The 21710-nt window shown below is 41.5% G+C and overlaps 1 protein-coding gene across 6 annotated transcripts in view; it reads left to right on the forward strand.

Moving 5' to 3' along the window:
* The window catches only part of CDIN1 (CDAN1 interacting nuclease 1), a 248183-nt gene that overhangs the window by 106900 nt on the left and 119573 nt on the right, over window positions 1-21710 (forward strand). For all 6 annotated transcript variants that reach the window (XR_012779690.1, XM_075530947.1, XM_075530951.1 and 3 more), the window contains 3 exons: window positions 13780-13859; window positions 14247-14296; window positions 19201-19268. Coding sequence is in view for 5 of the 6 variants with exons in the window: in XM_075530947.1 (XP_075387062.1) it covers window positions 13780-13859; window positions 14247-14296; window positions 19201-19268 (198 nt within the window). In the remaining variant the exon portion in view is untranslated. The remainder of the gene's footprint in view (window positions 1-13779; window positions 13860-14246; window positions 14297-19200; window positions 19269-21710) is intronic.

Here is a 21710-nt window from a genome sequence, read left to right on the forward strand (position 1 = left end):
GCACAGGACAGAGAGTGGTGACATTTAAAAAATATGAATCACTAATAAAGTGCAAGAAAGACAGACCTCTGTGCTGGATAATGGGCAGAAATTGAATGGCTGTGTTTTCTTGGAAGGTGTTGGGATTTTTCTCCGGAGGATTAGGTGAAAGTTATTTCTGAATAGAAGCGCTGCCCCTGGCTGTGATTAGTCACGTGGGCTTCGTTCCCAGAAAATGTTTCCTTTCCAGGTTCGGAAAAGTGTGTGGATTTTCAGCCTGTTTAGCATACCTTGAAATTTGGTCTTTGCTGTCCTGCATACCCAAAATTTAAGATAGATATATTATATATATAAATAATATATATTTATATTAAAAAGATAGTTGCTCTTTCCCCCATCATATTGAGGGATTTGCCCCCAAACTTCCTGCATGCTCTCTCCCTCTTTCCAGGAATCCTTTCAGTCCTGGGCAACAATTTTAATGGCTTAGAATTAATAGTGCTTTCCAATTATGCACTGAGGCAGACGCCATGATTTGGTATGGGTCTTTGCCAGCAAGTGGAAGCACAGCAGATATAAATGAGCAAGCTACCACAGGGCATTGTTAGGGAGCTTGCTTGAAGCCATCAAATTGCATCAAGGCATAGACTTGCCCCTGTTTTATGGAAGAATGCAACCCCATTAATAGACACAGCCCCTGCAGGGTCACCCATCTTCTTTCTCATTGTATGGAATATCAGCACAGTTGGTCTTGTCAGATTTTCTAGCTATCCTAGCCAGAAAGCCTCAGTAGGTCATTGGTGCAATTAGCTGTCTCCCCTGATCTTGAGTCTTCTATTTACTCGTGACTCAGTTTCCAGTGTCCTTCAACAGCTAGGCTCCAGTGAGCTTAGAAAAACGGGCTCAGGTTTATTATGTGGCCAACCATCCCAAACCAAACACACTGCCACTGAGTCCATTTCAACTTCTACCAACCCCATACAACAGCGTAGAGCTGCTCCTGTGTGCTGCTGAGGCTGTAAATCTCAATGGGAGCAGACAGCCTCAACATTCTCCCTTGGAACCACGGGTGGAGTCAAACTGCTGACCTTGCAGTTAGCAGCCAGCAAGTAAATTGCTATCCCACCAGAGCTCCTCCCTTATGCGACCACAGACCACATGGAATTCAATAGTATTGATATAAGGGCTGCCGTTCAGACATGCATAGATTTCTTCTCAGGCATGGGTTTATTCTACATAAAATGTCTTTTAATATGTCTTTGGAGCAGTGGATAACTGCAGATAAGTTACTCAGTAGTGTACTTATCATATTCTTATTAGGGTGCTCCAAAAACGGAAAAGAAAAAAAAAGTCCAATCAAAATAGTAACTTCTGAGGGGATCGGGGATCTACTGGGCTTGTTTAATTCAAGGCAGAAAGGACTGACTGCTCAGAAGGTGTGGCAACTGTTTCTTGGGATTCCTGTGTTAGGCTGGGGACTTTAGAGAAACAAATCCATAGAAACTCACGTATAAGAGTTTTTTATAAAGGTTAAGTGTGCATCAAGAAAACATCCCAACCCAGTGCTGCCCAAGTCCACAAGTCCAACATTAACCCATATCTCCAACACCAATGCACAAAGTCCTCCTCCATCTCACAAAACACATGCAATGACACCGACTGCAGGAGGAAAGCCGAATCAGTGAACTTGTAATCATCTCAGCACTGGCAGGGGTCTCCCCACGGCTGTTCCAGCAGCCAGGGCTGCATCGGGTTAGGTCCCTGGGGCTTTTCCTTGGGGATGTCTTGCAGAAAGTGAGCGTTGCCAGCTGAAGCAGAAGTTCCTGCACCCTGGTCCAACCCTCACAAAGCAAGAGACCTGAGAATTCGAAAGGTGAGGCTCACTGAGCCATTTATCCCTCACCCTTGCAATCAGCCCCACATGTATTTATCGGCCAGGTCGGCACAGCAAACTACCTCAATTCCCAAGGGGACAGTCATCTTGTTAGATTTTTTTTTTGAAGGAAAATGGAAAATAATGGGGCCTATTATGGAGAAGTGAGAAGTTTTAAGCAAATGGAAAACTACTTTGGTGAGGGGTGGAGAGCAGGAGAGCTGCGTCAGAGTCTTTCCACCCCCATCACAACAAGGCCCTGCTCGTTCTTGGAGGAGGGCAAGAGGAGGCTTTTGTTGGAAACCCTTCCCTCCAGCCATTCCACAGAGCCTGCTCACCTCTGGACTCCTTTTTGTCCTGAAAATGCAAAGGAAATATCAAAGGAACACGTTGTGAGCCCTTCCGGGATGCCATCCTGTGCCTGGGACTCTGCCCAAGGGCTGGACGGCCTGGAGAGCAGAGTTGTCAGGAAACAACAGCTTCGCATTTGGTGTTTTTGTTTTAATCGTGTTTTTACCTGACATCTCCTGGTATTTGCTGTATCTGGAGAACTATGTATCTTGAAATTTTAAATGGCTGGTTTCCGAATCGTGGAGAATCTCAGAGGGAGAAAGAATCCTGATGAAAAACTTGAGTTCAACTCTCACAAGCATGATATTTTTATATAGAACACTTAAGATTACCTTTGAGAATCCCGCTTAGGGAAAGAGGGGGGAAATGCCCTCTTAATGAAGAGACCAACTAGCCAAGTTAAATTGGAATCCACGAAATATGAATGGGCCTTTGAAAACGGTGTAATTGCACCATGCCAGAGTTTCTTCGTTGGTAAGCTATGGCCGGCTCTCACTGCAAGCTCGTTGAGGAGGGCTTAGAGTGCTGCCTGTCGCAGGTCCCTCTGAGTAAAAGTTCACTGTCATTCTCTCTTGAAAGTGTGTGGACTTGTCATAGAGGAGACCAGGCAACCCCACGTGTCTGTAAACCGAACCGACCGACACAAACACTACACTGAAACTTTAGAACCGCGTTTAATTGTTTTGTTTTTGAAACGAGAGAAATTTGGATGTGATCTTTACAATGTTGACATATCCATATACCATCGCATATGATAACAATGAATATACTATTTATACCTACTATGTGTGGGGGATGGATAATTTATCATAAATTTAAAAGGAAATCTGCAATTCCACCTTAAGCGATCAACTAGAATCTCTCGTCTTAAATTGAAAATACTTAACAAAAGAATCCCCAACTTAAACCCAACTCATTGCCACTCAGCCCATTCTGACCAAGAGCAACTCTGTAATGACAGCGTAGAACTGCCAAGGTTTTCAAGGCCGGCGTCCTTCGAAAACAGGCGACCACATCTCTCAGGAAGCCACCGTTGGTTTCGAGCTGCTCACCTTTTGACTAGTGGTTGGGCGTTTTAACCACCACACCATTCAGGCTCCTATGTATGGTTGTATGGTTGTATGTATGTATGTGCGCATGTTAAAGCTGGAAATTGTGCCGTGTGCTGTTAAGACCACTTCACATGCTTGTGCCAGCAGTAAGCACTTCTCTCTAAGAAGTACCGCATTAGATGTTCAGCTAGGCACTTTTCGGTCCGATAGACTTAGTTCAAACTTGTTGACAACAGAAAAAGCCTACTGCCTCCATAATGCACAAGCTCAAATCGACGTGAATCAAATACGTTGCATATGCCGTCAAATCCAGTCCAACTCACAGCATTTCTGTAGGGCCACCTAAAGCTCTCCTTGGAAGCTGCAACCCTCAGAACCAGTAATAAACTTGTAAGGCTTATTTCTGACCGTCTTGAGGTGACTTCAGAGGAAGCCCAAGTCTTCTGCTATGCGGAAGTGCCCAGATAATTATCCCACCTTTTTACTACACTCTGCTGAACATTTACTTTTCCTTCAGATTGTCTTTGTATCTGTGTGTGTTTGTATGTCTGTGTGGTGAATTAATGCCAAAGTACTATCTAGTCCAAGGGTCCTCAAACTATGGCCCGTGGGACACATGTGGCCCGCCGAGGACATTTATCCGGCCCGCCGGGTGTTTTTGCCCCATTTGTTTTTTTACTTCAAAATAAGATATGCGTAGTGTGCATAGGAATTTGTTCATAGTTGTTTTTTTTTAAACCATAGCCCGGCCCTCCAGTGGGTCTGAGGGACAGTGAACTGGCCCCCTGTTTAAAAAGTTTGAGGACCCCTAATCTAGTCAGTCAAGTGCCTGATGATTGGGAGATAAGGGAGTTCAGAGTGAGGCCGGAGCAAGTGGGTTGCGAAAATAAGGGAAGTTTTTTTTGTGTGTGTGGAAGAGATGAGAATTAAACAGCTTTGGCATTTCGGACAAGGAAAGTACATGAAAAAAATCATTCTAGATTTAGACAGGTGCTTAATAAAGACTTGTGGGAGTAAGGCTGGTGGTATATAACGAGAGAAGAGTTGCCTGAAACTGAGAGTTCTGGTTAGTGTGAGTGCTCACCCTCTCCCGGTGCTCACATCGTACTCTCCTTTGAGTTACTTCTTTACATGACTGCGTGCCAGTCAGTGGCAGACCTTACTGCGCCCTCGTGGGTGTCCCTAAAGCTAGAATGGGTTTGTCTTCCACCTGTCATCTCCAGAGATGGCATTTGTGCAGCAGGTGTGCTAGACGGCAGCCTGACATTCTTGAGCAGTAGGTCGAACTGCAAGGACAGGGAGGACCCTGCCAGTATCCCCAGTGTCCTGGGGCAGACACTGGCAGGCTTGCCCCAGTGGAGCTGTGTGTTGAGACCTTGATGACCTTGAAGTCCAAAGTCACATTCCCTTGTCTTCTGTCTTTCCTGCTGCCATGCAATACACACGCAGGCCCTTGCTGGTTCAACTACCATGTTGAAACTGACCTCCGGTCTTGAATTCGAGATGCCAGCCGGAAGAAGAACTTGTCTTTGTTTTAGTTCAAGTACAACTTAATCAGAAGGCACTCTTTGGCAGTGGGCAGGACTTCCAGAGGACTCAAGAGCACACTTGTTTTCCCTAACGGTTTGCCTGTTTGTTTGTTTCCCAGGAGATGCTGGCTATTTATCTTGTCTAACATTAAGGAAAGGAAGAGTTATAAAAATGAGTGTGACGTTAGTGCTTCTTAGGAAATTTCACCTGTACTTGATTGCTAAGTCTTGGAATCTTTGGGTTTTTTTCTTTAGCTAGGAGAGAGAAACAAAATGTTACTCTGTGGTTAGAGACAATACAAAATACAAACTCTCTCAGCACCTAACAGCAGAGTAAAACTAAAACTGATAACATGGCAAAGGAGAAGGAGTATCTAGCTCTATACTAGCTCAAAGCCGATTGCTACATAGTAGAGGCCAGACGCATCTCCACCCCGCATCCTCTTCCACACTAGAACCCACCAGCATTACTCATGCTTATGTCAGGCTCCGAAACCGAAAGGGGCCGTTCTGCTCCGTCCTCCAGGGCCACTATAAATCAAACTCAACTCGATGGCAGTGAGAGCAACACAAGCCAGTGGGGGGGTCGGAATGGACGGTGGCAACATATATGTGATAAAAGCAGTTCTCTGGCTTCACACACGCCTCTTGAAGTCTTTCTGTGTGGTATCCTCTCCGCAATGGAAAGTGGTCTCGTAGTGCAGTGGTGACCATCTGCGACCTAATGTTACCCAAAGCACTGCCATCTCAACAGTCCAGATCTCAACAGCATGCTGAGTGCTTGTGTTTGTTATCTTTACTTCATCTTCACAATAGCTCAGTAAGGGAGGCATGGCGATTAGGATCGTTTATAGATGAGGCAATTTAAGCTGACCATCACTAATTAATTGCAGTCATTACCTAATGTAACCATCGTTGTGCTGCCTCTCCATTTGAGAGCTTTTACTACACAGCTTTCTAGGCACACCTTTACTTTACAAGGCACATTTCCTTCCCATTTCAGAAAGATGTCAATCATGATCTTCTTTTCTGAATTTCACGCCTAAGTCAGAAAGCTCATATGCTTCTGCTTGCTTCTCTTGGGATGCTTACTCTTGGAATTCAACCACTATTTCAAGGGGAAGCTCAAAACGGTGTTAGAAGACCTGCGTGAGCTGATACCAAGGGCTCAGGTACCAAAAAAATGCTTTGAAAATGATGATGGCAACATATATACAAATGTGCATGACACAATGGGTGGATGGATAGATGGATGGATGGATGGATTATGATAAGAGTTGTATGAGCCCCAATAAAATTATTCATAAAAAATAATAAGACTAAAACAAGGGCCATCACCCACAGCTCTTCTGAGTTCCCAGAAAACACCACTTGCAGGCCATGGGAATGAGTCTTCATGGAAGTAAACCCTGCTGTGTTCAGATGATCTGCCCCGGTGGATGCGTGTAGCCTCCAACGAGCCCGGTCCAAATTTCACAATCATCTGTATGTTAACAAATGGTTGTCTAAAGCTAAGTGTGTGTGGTTTATATTGGAGAATCCATCAGGATTTATATTTAAACCCATAGAAACAAATACCTTGTGATCCAGGCTTAAGCGTTCACACAGTGCTCTTGTTTGTGATTTGACAGCAGCCTTTGGTGGACATTGAGTAGCAATTTATTTTCTACAAATCAATGGCCTTTTCCTCTCGCTCTTGCCCAGGCAGACACAGTGTGTAGGAGGGCAGTCTCTGTAGGGTCTCTGAGTTGGAATCAATTTGCTAACAGTGAATTTGGGTTTTTATTTTATTTCAATTAGGTAGTTCCACCCCCATCCCCCATCCATCTTCCCATCTGCCATTCTCTTGGTATCGTTTCTGCCCCCATCTGTGAAGGACCTTTTATATACGCATGTATTCATTCATCTTCGAGAGCAAAACATAAAAGTCCACTGAATTTCCTAAAGAAATTTAAAATAATTGAATGTGGCTGTCATATGAGCTTTTGTTGATGAGCCACCAGCTCACTGCAGCAGCAAAGGAAACCAAAAACGTAAATATATAACACACTCAAACAAAAGAAATCTAGTCTTTAGGTGCCCCAGGTGGACAGAGAAAGTGGATCTAGAGTGATAAACGGAAACTCTCCGTGTGGAGTCCCACTGAGATAGTTAGCTTTCTACATCGTCATGTGGGGCCGACGCTAGAATTGTTATTTTCCTGGAAAAACAGATGTGCAACCAGGATTGGAATCGAGGCTCTTCATATCTCCCAAATGCTAAAAAGAGCATCAGAAAATTCCATTTGCACATAGAAGATGGCAAGGTAACTGCTTTCTGAATATGGCTTTGGATTGTGCAAAAGTTAAAGAGAGAACTGAGAAATTGGAAATGTAGGTCAGTGCCATTTATGAGTTTGGGTCCGCAATTACATTCTTTGTTTAGTCCGGAGGCTTAAGCTAACAAGTTAACAATAAAACTGATCTTGGGAGAAGTAAACGCGAAACTACTCTTTTATATAAACTTGAAAGTACTCACTTACTTCCCAAACACACATCAAGTAATTTTGGCTGAAAATAAACTCACAGTAAAAATTTACAAACCAAGTGAGGAAACCAACTACCATGGAGAAGTTAAATAAATAAATAAACAAACAAACAAACAGAAGGCGGAACCTTGTACTATGAACTAGAGATTTGAAAACAAAGAGACTGTAAAGTAGGTCTATAAAATCTGATACATAAACTCTGAAATACTTCTATAAAATAAGTATCTAAAATGATTGGGTAAATAAAAAGAAAGACTATAGCTATGTAAATGGAAAAAAACCTTTATAAATAAAATTGTCCTGGGTTGGATATTAGACAAAAACATTAGAGGAAGGATTCGGAGAATCACATGAAAGCATCAACAAAAATAACAATGAGAGGCAGGTTATTGTGCCAAGGAAACATCTCAAATAAGACAAGGTGAGAGAAGAGGAGACAGAGAAACAAGTGACCCGAGATATATGTGACAGAATGAGACCTTTGACAGGTATTTAATATATCTGTACATATATAAGAAAATGGGGAGGCCCAAGATAAAATGAAGTTTTCATATCGATAAAAGGCATATATCCTTAAGTTTAGAAAGCGTCACTAATCTCAAACAGGCAAAGTAAAAAGAGCCACACCCTGCTACGTGATAGGGAAGCAATTTAATACCAGAGAAAATTCTACATACGATCAGAATAAAAATCAAAAAGCAGAATCATATCTCCAAAATGCTGAAGTAAAACAATCCTTGGCCTCCCATTTGACACTCAGTTATATTATCATTCAAAGGGGAGAAATAAGTAAAGCTTTTCCCAAAAGAACCAATCTGCTCAGTGACTCCAGCTGAAAAATCTAGTATGTACAGTTTTCTCAGTAAGAAATTTATTAGGCCCAAAATTAGAGCAGAAGAACCAATGATGAAAAGTAAATTGAAAACTGAAAAAGCAGGACCACTGCTATCAAATTGATCCCAAATCATAGTGGCCTTATACAGAGTTTTCAAGGCTGTAAATCTTAACCACAGCAGAAAACCTCATCTTGCTGCCATGGAGTGTCTGGTGGGTTTGAACCAAGAAACTTGCAGTTAGCTGTCCAGTGCTTTTTTAACAACCCAAAGTAAATAAGCATTGGTCTTTTAAAAATCGAGAGAAACTAATTGTAAAGTTATATTTAAAAATAAGAAAGCTAGACAAAAATAATAAGCCAGCCCCAGTGCCATTGAGTTGATTCCAGCTCATACAAACTTCCCCAGAGCAGAAAGCCTGGCGTGTCTCCCATAGAGCCATTGGTGTCTTTGAACTGCCAACCTCTGGTTAGCAATCCACAAGCATCACAATAAACCAGAGGCTGAGGGGTAGGGTGCTTGATTGTCGTGAATGTATTATAGTTATTCCTTATAATTATGAAGATGATGAAATTATTCATGAAGCTTAGATTGTTTTTAGTAAACATTTTTTGAAGAGACAGAGAAATAAGAGTAGAATGTGTTGCTTGCAGTGCATAAAGTAAGATAGAGGGGATTCTTAAAAGGATAATCAACTTGAAGGGGGTAAGAGAGAAAGATAGAGAATAGCCTGAAAATGCCAGTTAAGATGAATGTAAATGGACTAAATACACTACTTTTTAAAATGGACTTCTAGAAAACCCAGCTAAATGCTATACATATATGAAACACAGTAAAATTCCAATAAGGAAATGGAATACCAGAGATATTAAGCAAATGCTAACCATAAGAAAATTGATGCAATAGAATTAATACCAAATAACATTGAATTTCGGACAAAAAATGTTTAAAGGAAAAAAAATGTTTAAAGGTAGAAAAGATAATTACTAAATACCCAATCCTGTTTATCTATCTATCTATCTATCTATCTATCTATCTATCTATCTATCTATCTATCCCTCTGAATGTAGAAAACAAACATTAATGGAATTTATGAGAAGAAACAGACTAATCAACTATAGTAGTAAATGATTATTTTACAAATAGTTTTTAAACAGAAATTTGAACAATAGAGAAGATTTGAATAAAGCAGAACTTTTGACTGACTGGCTGTCCTGAGGAGCTCTGGTGACCGTGTAGGGTGAACGGTTACCTGAGAACTGGTAAGGTCAGCAGCAGCTGCTCAGTAGGAGAGACGAGGCTTTCTGCTCCTGGGAGCATGTGCAGACGCAGACACCCACACAAGCAGTGACGTTCCACAAGGGCTGCTCTGAATTGGAATCAACTCGATGACAGTAAGTTTGGCTTTGCTCTTGAGTTACACCTGAAACTCTGTTTCTCCCAAATAAGAGCATGACTGCTTTCAGGACATTTAACAACAACATTACAAAGGGTGTTCACATTGAAGAACACAAAGGAATAATACCAAATAACTAAAATAAACACCATATGTGTTTGATGACAGTGCAATAAAATTAGAAACAAGATATTAAATTGATTTTAATGATTTATGAATTAAATTCGAAATTTAATGGAAACAACACAATATTTGTAAATAACTACAACAAAAATAGTGTAATGTTGCTAAGCAGAATTGAGAGGAAACAAAAAGGGCTTTAAAATATATATGTTAAATAAAAGACTGAAAATTCATTTTATCTAAATGGTAAGTTAGCAAATGAATAATATAACAGACTCAAAGAAAGTTAGAGAAAGAGGAACGAACATAAAGTCCAGAACTGTAATGTATCATATAATGACTTATGTCTAGAAGGGCCGCAGTGATCGACTATCACTCACCAATACTCTGCTCATCCGGCGGATTGGATCTGGGTCCAAGTGATTCACGCATTCTTACAACAGGAAGACCCTGCTGGGCAGAAAGCTGAAATCTTAGCTGTTGAAGTAATGGTAAGGTCACAGCAAGGGAAGCTGAAATCAGCAGTGAAAGCTGGGTAGAGTAAGACTCTTGTCTAGGTGTGTTCCAAAAGCCAGGTCAAAAATTGACCAGAGCTAGTTGCTAGAAGTTACAGTTTCAGAAGCTCACGGGAGCACTTGCACCCCGACCCCTCGCTTTGCTGCGAGGTCGGTGTTTGGAGTTGCTGGAGCAGGACACGACTGCCAAGTGAGTGTTGCTTCCATGCAAGTCACAGGCTTCCACGGGGCGCTTACCCGGGAACCTCGAGGTTGTCCAGTCTCGCCTTTGCATTGAGACACAGACACTCTCTTCCAGTCTCAGGGAGTACGAGTCTTGTCTGGGGGGCAGGCGCATCCTGGGTCTGCCGCGGAGGCCTTGACGTTCTAGTCATTAGCTCTTTTTGTAAAGATCATTTTCCTGGGGCTCTTTCCGCTCTTACAGCAATCCATACGTCAATTGTATCAAGCATATTTGTGCGCATGTTGCCATCGCTAGCGCTTTGTCTCTCTCCCCAAAGACAGGCAGGCTGTGAAACAAGAAAATAAATGTTGTTGAGATGTAAATGAATGTGCGCTCCATGTATGGTTTTTACTATCTGATTTAAAGCAACCGACTTCCTCTCACAAACTTCCTTTGATTTCAATAGCAATCTATTGAGTATTTCAAACTACTTTCAAACGTTTTATTGGCTCTGATCCCTAATTCTGATACGCACACTCTTCTCAAATGTATAAGGGAAATTATGATGTCATCAGTTTCATTTTTTCTCTAATACGTCCCTTTTTCCCTCATCAGATAAACGACCCACGTTTCTCCTATCTCAGAGTATCGTTCCCCTTCTTTGAAAGAGAGCCTTTGTCTTATGATTTAAGCTGTGAGTTTCTGTGGAGTTTAGTATGAAGTCAGTCATTTTCGCTCAGGATAGCATTTTGACCATGCGGTGTGCCATTTATACGTTAATAATTTTCTCCTCACATATAACCAAGACACCTGAGCAGTGGCCAAGTGCGGGTGTTGAAGGTAGCACTGTTGTTTCATTGAGACCCTGAAGGCATTGTTGGTAGCAGGAAAGAATATATCAGGTACCATCTGCTGACTGAGTGATTAGCCAGAGACTGTACCCTCCACGAAGAGACCCAAATCCACGAGACTGTTTGGGTCTCTTCCTACTGGCTGGATCTTAGAATAGAGCCCCCCCCCTCACCCCCAAACAAACAAACACAACCAACCTGAGTAAGTTTACCTAGCACATTGTCATCTATTTAGTACTATTGCTCTGAGAATTTTTTAAAGTCATTTTATTAGGGGGAATCTATTCTTTTTCAATAGCCAGTTTGCTGCTCCATATTCCCAATGTTTTGGTCACTTCTTCCTAATCGTCTCTTTCAGAAATAACTAGGCCCAACTTAAGCTTATACGAAGAAATGTCTCGGCCTCCTGAGGCTCGAACTAGCACCTGAACGTGAACCAACTGTTGCTTTGTAGCAACACAAGAACTTGTAAGGTAGTCAGATCAGCTGCTGCGATTACGTTCTCCAGATGAAGACATTGAAGTCAGTTGCAGGGATAGGACCGGAAAGGTTTCCTCACGTGTTGTTCTTTTCAAGATTCCGTATGGCCTCCCTAGTTCCTGAAAACCCATGTTTTCTGAGGGCTATTAGGTATAGAAATCCCATATACCGTACATACTCGAGAATAAGCCAACCCGAATATCTGCCAAGGCACGTGATTTTACCACAAAAATGGCTTTAAAAATGTGAAGTACTCAACTTATACTTGAGTATATACGGTATGAATAAAGCTATATGACTAAGAATTGTCAATAATTAAAATAATCGTACTTTATTTTCACTAGGTGCAGTCAGTGTTCTGCTTAAGTGATGTTGGTGTTGACTTGTAGACAACAAGATGAAACACTGACCAGTACTGCGCCGTCCTCATCATCTTTGCTTTGTTGGAGACCATTTTTGCAGCCATGTGTCGATCCATCTTGTCAAGGGTCTTCCTTTTGGGACTGAGCTTGCACTTTACCCAGGATGACGTCCTGTTCTGGGGACTGGTTCCTTCTGATGATCCACTCTGGTGGTGTAGTGGACTATGCATTGAGCTTCTAGCTCAAGGCCAACAGTTGGAACACACCAGCCTCTCCAAGTGAGAAATACGAGATTGACTACCCCTGTAAAGATTTGAAGTCTCAGAAACCCACAAGCGCCATTCTGCTCTACCATATAGATTGTCTATGCGTTGGCATCGCATTAATAGCAGTGAGTTTGTTTGTGTGAGTTTGGTTCCTTCTGGAAGGAGTTTTGGTGGTGCTGCCAGGTCAGGGTTGAACTGTTAAGCACAAGCCACTCCACTCTTTGGGAGAAAGTTGAGGTGATTCGCTCTGGTGAAGGTTTATAGCCTTGAAACTATGTAGAGTCGTTACAAGTCAGAGTGGACTCATTGGCAGTGGTTTGTTGGTTTGGTTTGGTCCTTTCTGATAACAGGTATAATTTCCCTAGACCTTTCTAAAGTATTTACTAAATTGATCATATGTGTCAGTTTTATATGATCCTGAACTGGATCAAGAACATTAATAATCTACATAGAAAAGGGCAGACATTACCTCAAAACCGGCATGATGTAGATTTATGGTCTGTGTTCACTACATTGATAATTATCCAATATGCATTTCCATTTGCACTTTTTAGACCAAACCTAAGTGCACATTTCTAAATATTCGGGACTGTTTGGATCGGTTGAAAGGATTCTTTTCCTAGGCAGTAGTGGACTTAGCTTCAAGGTTTGCTTTCTCTCGAGGATTCAGTGACTTGCCTTCCTCTCATGCGTTAAGAGGACTGCTGGTCTCCTTGGTTGCCACCTGTCTCCGAGGCCACAATGAGGCCAAGCTCTCCCATCTGTGTTTCCAAACGTGTTATCTGCTAACTCAGCCCTCATTAGCTACCTCCCTTAGGCACCCCACTTCCACAGTAGTTTCCTGGGCCAGGGTCTATGTTCCTGGCAAATACATATCATCAGGCATCTTTTGGGAGAAAAATGCATATTTATTTACTGATTTAAGAGTCCCTCCATTTTTGTATGTTAACTTTCCTCCCCTGTAAAATGGACATGACATTTTACAGCCAAAATGGGAATTATCTTTGGAAAAGTCTAGAATCAAGCAATCCTCTCTTAGTTGAAAGCCATATTCATTGACGTCCCCGAAGTCTGAATCTGACCTCCTTCCCAGAGCTGTCCACGTGCATATGCTTGGTTATTAAATACCTACCTGCAAAAGGTAAATATTTTCTTTTCTGATTGTTTTTGTTGTGTTATACCAAGTGGGCCTTTTCCGAAGCTAATTTATCTGCGAAGCAACATATGCTTTCGGTCTGCACTTGTTAATTTGCCTTGGAAAAATTAGGTCATCATCAAATCTGGCAAGGTGGCTTATAAACTTGGCAAAACAGTCTAATTAAAGGCGTCCCTTAAAGAAAAAAAAGAAGGGAGAAATGATCAGTATCAGGAATGTTTTCATTTTCGTGGTCTGTGTATATCTAGGTATATGTCACTTCCCATGTTGCCATTGAAAGTATGCCGACTGTCTGCTACGAGTTCATCTCTTCTCTCCCACAGCCTGCAAGTCTGTTATAAATAGTATGCTGCGGGACCCTTCTCAGATTCCAGATGGAGTTCTAGCCAATCAGGTCTATCAGGTATGAATCACAGCTGTCTATTTTCAGTGGCAATGCTGTTATCTGCCTAGCAGAGTCAAGGATTTTAAACCTCATTTAACTACTGTCATCATAAACCATCACTGAGGTCAGGGTGCACCGTAAATGGCATCTCAATATTTGTGAGAAGAGCATTTCACTTTGTAATAGCTTGCTTTTCTAGTGAATAAAAAGCATGCAATTTTTGTTTTCTGTGATTTCATCTAAACAGCCTTTGATAGCTTTCCTCCTCCCACCTCCCCCCCCCCTTCTTCTTCTTCTTTTTTGGGAGGAAGAAGGGTAATCACTGCTTTTAGGATACTGGTTAACTGTCTTCATTTTTTATAGTCACCCCACCCACCCCAGACCTCTTCTCTTGTTTGTCTGCAGTGCATTGTGAACGACTGTTGCTATGGGCCACTGGTGGACTGCATCAAACAGTATCCTTGCCCATAAAAGCTTAGGTGTACGATTGACGAGCTTAGACTCGGTAGAGGAGATGTGTCTAGCTTTAACCTGGCAGGAAGTTCTGCTTCACAAACCCCATTTGATACTCTTCTGTTTTACATTCAGTCAATGGGAGGGTCACGGCAGACCATTCTATTCTACAGCTGAAGAAACATCACATGGGCCCCGGGAAGTTGTCAGTTCAGCAGCTGAACCTGTGCCTGCTTCTTTCAAAGCATGCGGTTTCCAAGGCATTTAAAGATAGAGAGTCATTAGGCAGGTAACACACTGTTATTTTACCATCCCCGTACACGTTTCTTAAAATGTAATAGCAACGTTCTATTTGAAATGAGCCCAATTCACTTCCATGTGCTAGAATAAATGTTGACCCTAGCGTTAAAGATGGTGATGGGATTAAAATGATGCTAAAGACCACCGCATCTTAAAGGACAGTAGATCCTCATCGCTTAAATGTGGATTAAAAGTTGAGCCGGCATTAGGATTCCTAATAAATATATTTTTAGAAAAATCTTACAAAGTTTTCCCTCTGGACTGAATTTAATGTGAAAGCAGATGGCCAGTCATTCTTTTTTATGGGCATGTTTATATCTACTATAAATTATTGTTCATTATTTAAAGAGTTAATGCATACCTCTTAAAGCAGGGTTTGAAAGACTGCTAACTTCTTACCAAGTAAGACATTAATAACCAATGTTTAATAGTGTTAGCAGTGTCTTGATAATCTTGACAAAAAAGTTACTTAAATAATTAGTAGTTTGAAATATTTATGAAGATTATATCTCTATCAGCCCACAATTCTCAAGCATCTTAATAATGTAAATGTGTTCTTGTTACATGTTTTGCTGGTTAGGATGGCACGTTGTGACCACTTGTGACTCATTAGGGTTCTTTGTTGGAAGCCTTTGCTAATCAGGTCTGTGAGAGGTGTGTGTGTGTGTGTGTGTGTGTGTGTGTGTGTGTGTGTGTATCCCATCTGCCTCACAAAGCCTTTGAGTCAGGAAAATTTCTTGTAAGGAAGCTTTCTCATTTTCTCCTCCATAAACCATGAAGTGTAGACTTATATGTGAGCCCTGTGACAATAATACTTGGTGCCTAAGCATAGCACGGTGGAGCTTCCAAAAGTTCATGGGGAAGTTCCAGGGTCTTTTAATTCTATTTCCACAGACTTTTTGAACCCCCCTCCCCCGTGTATTTATTCTCCAAAGCTGTACCCCTAATCTAGCTTCAATTAATGAAAACACAGCATTGTCAGGAGGTCAGCTTTCTGTCAGACCAAAGGGAAACTGTACTCCTGTTTTCTGTGTAAAATTAATGATCTTGTTAAAAATTGTAGGAATTCCAACCCCACGTGCCTACAGTGATCATGGTGAGCATGTTTCCTGAGCAAATGACACCATCTCAGAGTTTCTGGGGGTGAACTCCCTGCTAATGTTAAAGCACATAAAATAGTTAAAAATCAACTTAAGTTAAAGCTTTAAAAGCATAATGTCTTTTGAAGGATTGCGTATTGATTTTAAATATAACTATCTGATTATGTATGCATGGACTAAAGTATGAAGTCAACTGCTTTGTAAATGCCAGGAGGCTATTTTTCAGTAAGAGTTGAGATGCTTACGGGAAACTAGATTGCTGCATTGCTGGCGAAGAAAATGGCTTGTGAGGTTATTTACAAGTTTTGCCCCATGGTCACTGCCATACATCAATAATAGGTATTAGTATAGACAGAGTCTAAGTGTTTCTGCTTATAGCACATTATAAATTCTGTATGGAGTATTTTCCTTAACATTTTTGCCATCATTCACTTTCCCCTTTTTTTTATATATTCTTTCTTTTTTGGCTGTACGCTTGCCAGTAGATTTGAATGTGGTACAATGATTTCAATTGATAAAGATGATACGTGTTTTCAAATTGCCTTCACTGACTAGATGATCATTTCTGTGGTTCCAGTAACATTATTGGTTTTGTAAGGTTAATTTTCTAGACCTTGCAGTTTATGTGTGCTTGTCGCACGCAAAGAGCACAATCAAGAAGTGTTTCTTTTCTGAAATTCCAGATTGGTAATTGTTTTTGCCATGCAAAATCAAACCGTCCAGGAAGCTTATAGATAAACAGATTATCTCCTTGCATTGAGGTAGAAACCATTTTGCATAGTGCAAATGCACTGACTGAGATGTTTACAACCCTGCTCACCAGGCTACAGCAGGCCATGCGACTCTTAGAGATGATCTTTATTTTAACCCAGTCAACAGAATTTACTTCCCACATGAATGGAGAGGTTTTATGTTGTCCTGATACGTTGGCGATATTCACATTGCGCATCCTCTGACAACGGCTTCATTTGGGAAGAGAGAAAGCACACACGTAGTAAATTAAGAATTGTGCAAACAATGTTTGTGTTCGATCGTGAAATGCTACATGTGGCTCTCTATCACAGGAAGAAAGTCTAGGTTGACACTAAGACGCCCAGAAGCGACTAGTATGTGAGCTGTCATTAATACTTGCTGTTCCTTTGAGAGATTAGTACTTTTTCCCTACAAAGCCATGCCCATCCCCACCGCTCACACCACAGAGCTCAGGCGCTGACACAAAGGGTGTGAGAAACCTGCCACCTCCACTTTGCTAAGTGTGAGTCTAGGGCCCAGCTCCTCGACAGAGCCCTGACTGGGGAAACAGTTAAAGACGTGGTAATGGTGCAGGAAGCTTCCAGTGCTGTGGGTTTCATTTCTGTACTATCAGTAACCTCAGCCTCACGATTCAACATTTGAGATGTAAATAATTTACAACAATAAAAGTGAGAGCACATTGCTGTGGAATAGAAGTAAATAATTTAGTTCTAAAATGTGGGATGCCCCTGGTAATGAGAGACCATTGAGAGTTATACATCAAATGCCTCCAATGGTGAAATTTTTGTGATTTAAAAATTTGATTCTATTATTTTCTCTCCACTGCAAATTAAATATGAGCAGCCCTGGGCATTGAGTGTGATGGGGGCCGGGGGATAGGGGACAGGAGTGAAAAGGTAGTAACAGTGACATTGAGAATCCTGGGTTCTTTGGACAGGGGATGTGAGTGGCCACATTCCTTGACTGATAAGATTTAAAAGACATTGACCTGTAAGTATTGATGATGTGCAGAATAATTCTCTAGGAATTTTTAATAAAACAATATACTTTTTATTTTAAGTTGAACGTTGGAAGTGCATAGTCAGAATCAGTTTTCAGTCAGCCAGAGAGTGAAAGTGACCAGGTTCTCGCATTATCTGCGCAATGGTGAATCAAAGTAAAGTATTCAAATAGTTATTACCAAATATTTTGAATGGAGTTAAAGGATGAGAATACGATAACACTCCTCCCCCGCTCGGGAAGGAACGAAAAACAAGCAAAGCAGTCCCGTCGATGCCGTCTCGGAGACCTTAGAGGACAGGGTAGTTTCCGACGTTTAACTCTTTACTCCAGTAGAAAGACGGAGCAGCTGGTAGTTTCGAACTGCAGACTCTTAGGATCACAGCCCAATGCATAGCCACTATGCCACCAGGGCGCCTGCCCTTTAGAAAATAAACCAGAAATCAAACTCTTGTGCTTCATTCTATCATTGACTAGCCAGAGGACCTCGAACAAGCTCTTCAGCCTTTGGAATCCTACTTACCATAAGTATAAAATGGGACTATTTATGGTACCTACGTGGTGATGGTTGAGTGGATTAAGCAAGGTGATACCTTAATAAGCACAAAAGCATCTTAGTACTTGACATTTAGTAAACAACCACTGTTATTCATGATTAGTATACAACTTAGTACTTCAGAGCAGCCGCGTAGAAGTCACAACCACAGGCTTTGCAGGAATCGGCTTTTACCCCCTGCTCAGCCACGTCTTAACTGGATGGAACTTGTGTTGGTTCCTTAATCCTCTCATGCCTCGGTTTATTTCATCTAGGAAAGTAATAGGTTAACAAATGTGCACTGAGTTAAATAGGTGCCCCTGAGCGGTGCACAAAGAGCCTTGGTGACCCCGTGCGTTAGGCATTAGGCTGCTAATCACGAGATTGGCGGTTCAAGCTCACCAGCTGCTGCACAGGAGGAAGATGAGGTCGTCCGCTGCCATGGAATAGTCATAGTTTTGGAAGCCCTAGATATGTGTGGAAATTGATTCAATGGCAGTGGGTTTGGGTTTTTTGGTTTGGGGGTGGTGCAAACACGGACCAGGCATGACTGCCCACCGAAAGGCTGGAGGTTTCTCCAGATGCACCCGGTAGAAATTCCTAGCCCTTTCCCTAATTGTGGCTATTGAAAACCACATGGAAGACAATTCTACTCTGGCAAGCATGGGCTCGCTCTGAGTTCCAGCTGACAGCCGACTGGTTTTGTTGCGTTAAGGGATTTTTAGGATGGTCGACCAGAGCTTTACAGCGACTTCTTGCTTTTCAAAGGCAGTCCAAGTCCTCTTTGTTTTTTTAATCATTTTATTAGGGGCTCGTACAACTCCTATCGCAATTCACACACACACATCAATTGTGTAAAACACATCTGTACATTCATTGCCCTCCTCATTCTCAAAACATTTGCTCTCCACTTAAGCCCCTGGCATCAGCTCCTCACTTTCCCCCCTCCCTCCCCCCTCCCTCTTCCCTCTTGAACCCTTGACAATTTATATATTATTGTTTTGTCATATCTTGCCCAAGCCTTCTTTCATTTACAAATACTCGTTTACCATGAAAACATTATGGGAAAAGTTCATTGAATCATGTAAATGAGGCATGGGCCAAAATCTCACTCTTCAGAGGTGTAGGCTGAAGGCGGAAACGGAAAGCGTGGCTGGAAGTGGTAACGTTACCTTACTGGTCAGTCTCTGCATTGCCGACCTTAACTCAAACTTCTCAGCGCCATTGGTCACGAGCACGAAGTCCTGCTTCGAGACTTACTTCTGGAGAGAAACCTGTCCTTCTTAGGTAAGTACTGTTCACCTTTTCTCTAGCTCCAAGTGTCTCCATGAGTGCTTAAGCATGTTTTTTTTTAATTCTTCCACTTGCAGTTATTATGTTCTAAGGGAAGAGTGAACGTTGATTGATGCTGTGCATGTTATCTTTTATTGATTTAGAACTGAACAGGAACTCAGTTACCTAATCCCCAATATATACAGCACATGCACAGGCTTGCAATTAATATTTTATAGAATAAGTGGCTGAAAAAATGCTTTAATATCTGTTGCAGTATTACTTTTGGTGTCATGAGATATGAACCATAATCTAGGCCTTATGAAAGAAAGAAACTTAAGAAATATTATCTACAAAATGCTTTATATATTAAAAAGAAAGGTTACAAAAATTTACGTAACATATTTTTGACTCCTGTATTGAATGGGGGAGTACATTTTCTTGGAAGCCAAATATTAAGCTTTTATTACTTTTTGCAAAGCATTAATTGTTGATACTGGCTTAGGGTGATTTTTTTTCATCCCATATATGTGCATACACTTATGTGTCAGTATAGAAACTTGCTACAGATTGTTATTTTTTTCAATGTCTCCTTAGCATTATAAATGAAGGCATAAAAGCATACACTTAATAACTAATCATGGAAATCATTACACACTCTACAACCCTCTTCTCATTTTAAATGTAATTTTTAAAGGTTCTATACAGCTCATTGCATTCTTGTGTGTTTAAAAGTACTTTGATAGACACCTACTCTTCTCTGATGGACATTTCACTTTTACAGATCTCCTTTTTAAATTCCAGTGATTTTGCTCATTCATGACATCAGCCATCTGGCAGTAATGAACAGGGAGCGGGGTTTGGGGGGGGGGGGCGGGCAAGAGTAGCTCTGGCTGCAATAGTGAAGGTGACATGTCACCCTGGCTGTGCCCTTGTTCCCAGTGGTTTAGCATGTATGTCCTGATGAAATTTGGCAGTTCTGGAAGGTAGCCATCCTCCATTCTGTGATCTGATGTGACCATCCTCCTTTTTCACACAAAGCTGGTTTTCACATAATGACTTGGTCTTTGGAACTCTACTATGTCAGTAAGTGAGGAATGGGACCTAGATGTCCAATGTCTGTTATGTATGATTATGTTATGTATGATTATGTTATGCCAATATGTAAGCGTCTCCATAATACATAATATATTCTTTAGGACAAAAAAATTCAAAGAACATTGAATTATATCATTTTTTTACCCAAATGGATAAAGGATTGGGGAGGGAAAGCAAATACAGAGAAACTAGCAGCCTTAAGCTGGTGGAGGAAGTTGAATACAGTCAGAGAGAGTCTGGTCTGACTCTGAGTGTTTAATGTTTTTATTATTGACCTAGAGAATAGTTAAATGTCTTATTAGATTGTTGAAGCTGGGAGGTGTCACAAATATTATTCTCTAACCAGAGTTAAAGAAAGTTGAGTAAAATAAAGAAAGAATGAAAGAAAAAATGTTGATAAATTAGGGAAATTATCTTACTGAATTAAATTTCCACATGTAAAAGCTGCAAGCTTTTTTTTTCATATAAGGACAACTGCAATGTGTAGCCTATTGAAAGTCTGTATATTAGAAAGAAATTACCTTTTTAAAATCTGATCCTAATTGCTTTGTGTAATACCTGATCACCTTGTACACTCCCTCAGTGACCATTACGACCGGGCCGCACTCCTTTTTAGTTAAAGCCCACAGCTACACTCAGATTTTCAAAGCTGCCCGATGTTACTCCCGCAGAACCATCTACCGGTGCACAAGGAAGCCCTCTAATCTCTTTGCTTAGCCTCCGTCGGCCTTCTCTGCTTTCCCCTTGAGAACTCATACACCCCAGCTGGGAGAAAGAGCAGGGTTAAGTAGTGCAAACCGTTTAGTGCTCTCGACTGCCAACCAAAAGATCAATGGTCCAAGTCCGCTCAGGAGCAGCTTGGAAGAAAGACCTGGCACTTAGATTTCCAATAAAATGAGCCATGGAAACCCAATAGAGACCAATTCTACTCTCACACTCTTGAGGTTGTTAGGAGTCAAAGTTGACTCTGTGACGGTTGCTTTGGTTTTTAAACTTGGTTCGAGTTCTTTACTCACTTGACTCTGGGCACTGAGCATGTGAGGGCTGACTTAGCATGGCCTACAAAGGCCATGGACTGGAAGTCATCACCACTTACGAGGCATGCAAGTGTCAGGCGTGAATTGAAAGTGATGGCCCCCATCTACCGTCGATACTCGTGTATAAGGTGAGTTTTTCAGCACAAAAAATGTGCTGAAAAACTGGGGTTCAGCTTATACACGGGTCAGTGGTACCCCAGCGAGGACAGCGTCTATGATGACCTCACACCAGCTGAAGCTCTGCATTGGGACACGGATGATGATGAGGAATCCAGTTTTGAAGGATTTTAACTCTTTACATTTTAGCTTGGTTGCTGATTGA

The sequence above is a fragment of the Tenrec ecaudatus genome, chromosome 14 (assembly GCF_050624435.1).
Source record: "Tenrec ecaudatus isolate mTenEca1 chromosome 14, mTenEca1.hap1, whole genome shotgun sequence".
Classification (NCBI taxonomy): domain Eukaryota; kingdom Metazoa; phylum Chordata; class Mammalia; order Afrosoricida; family Tenrecidae; genus Tenrec; species Tenrec ecaudatus.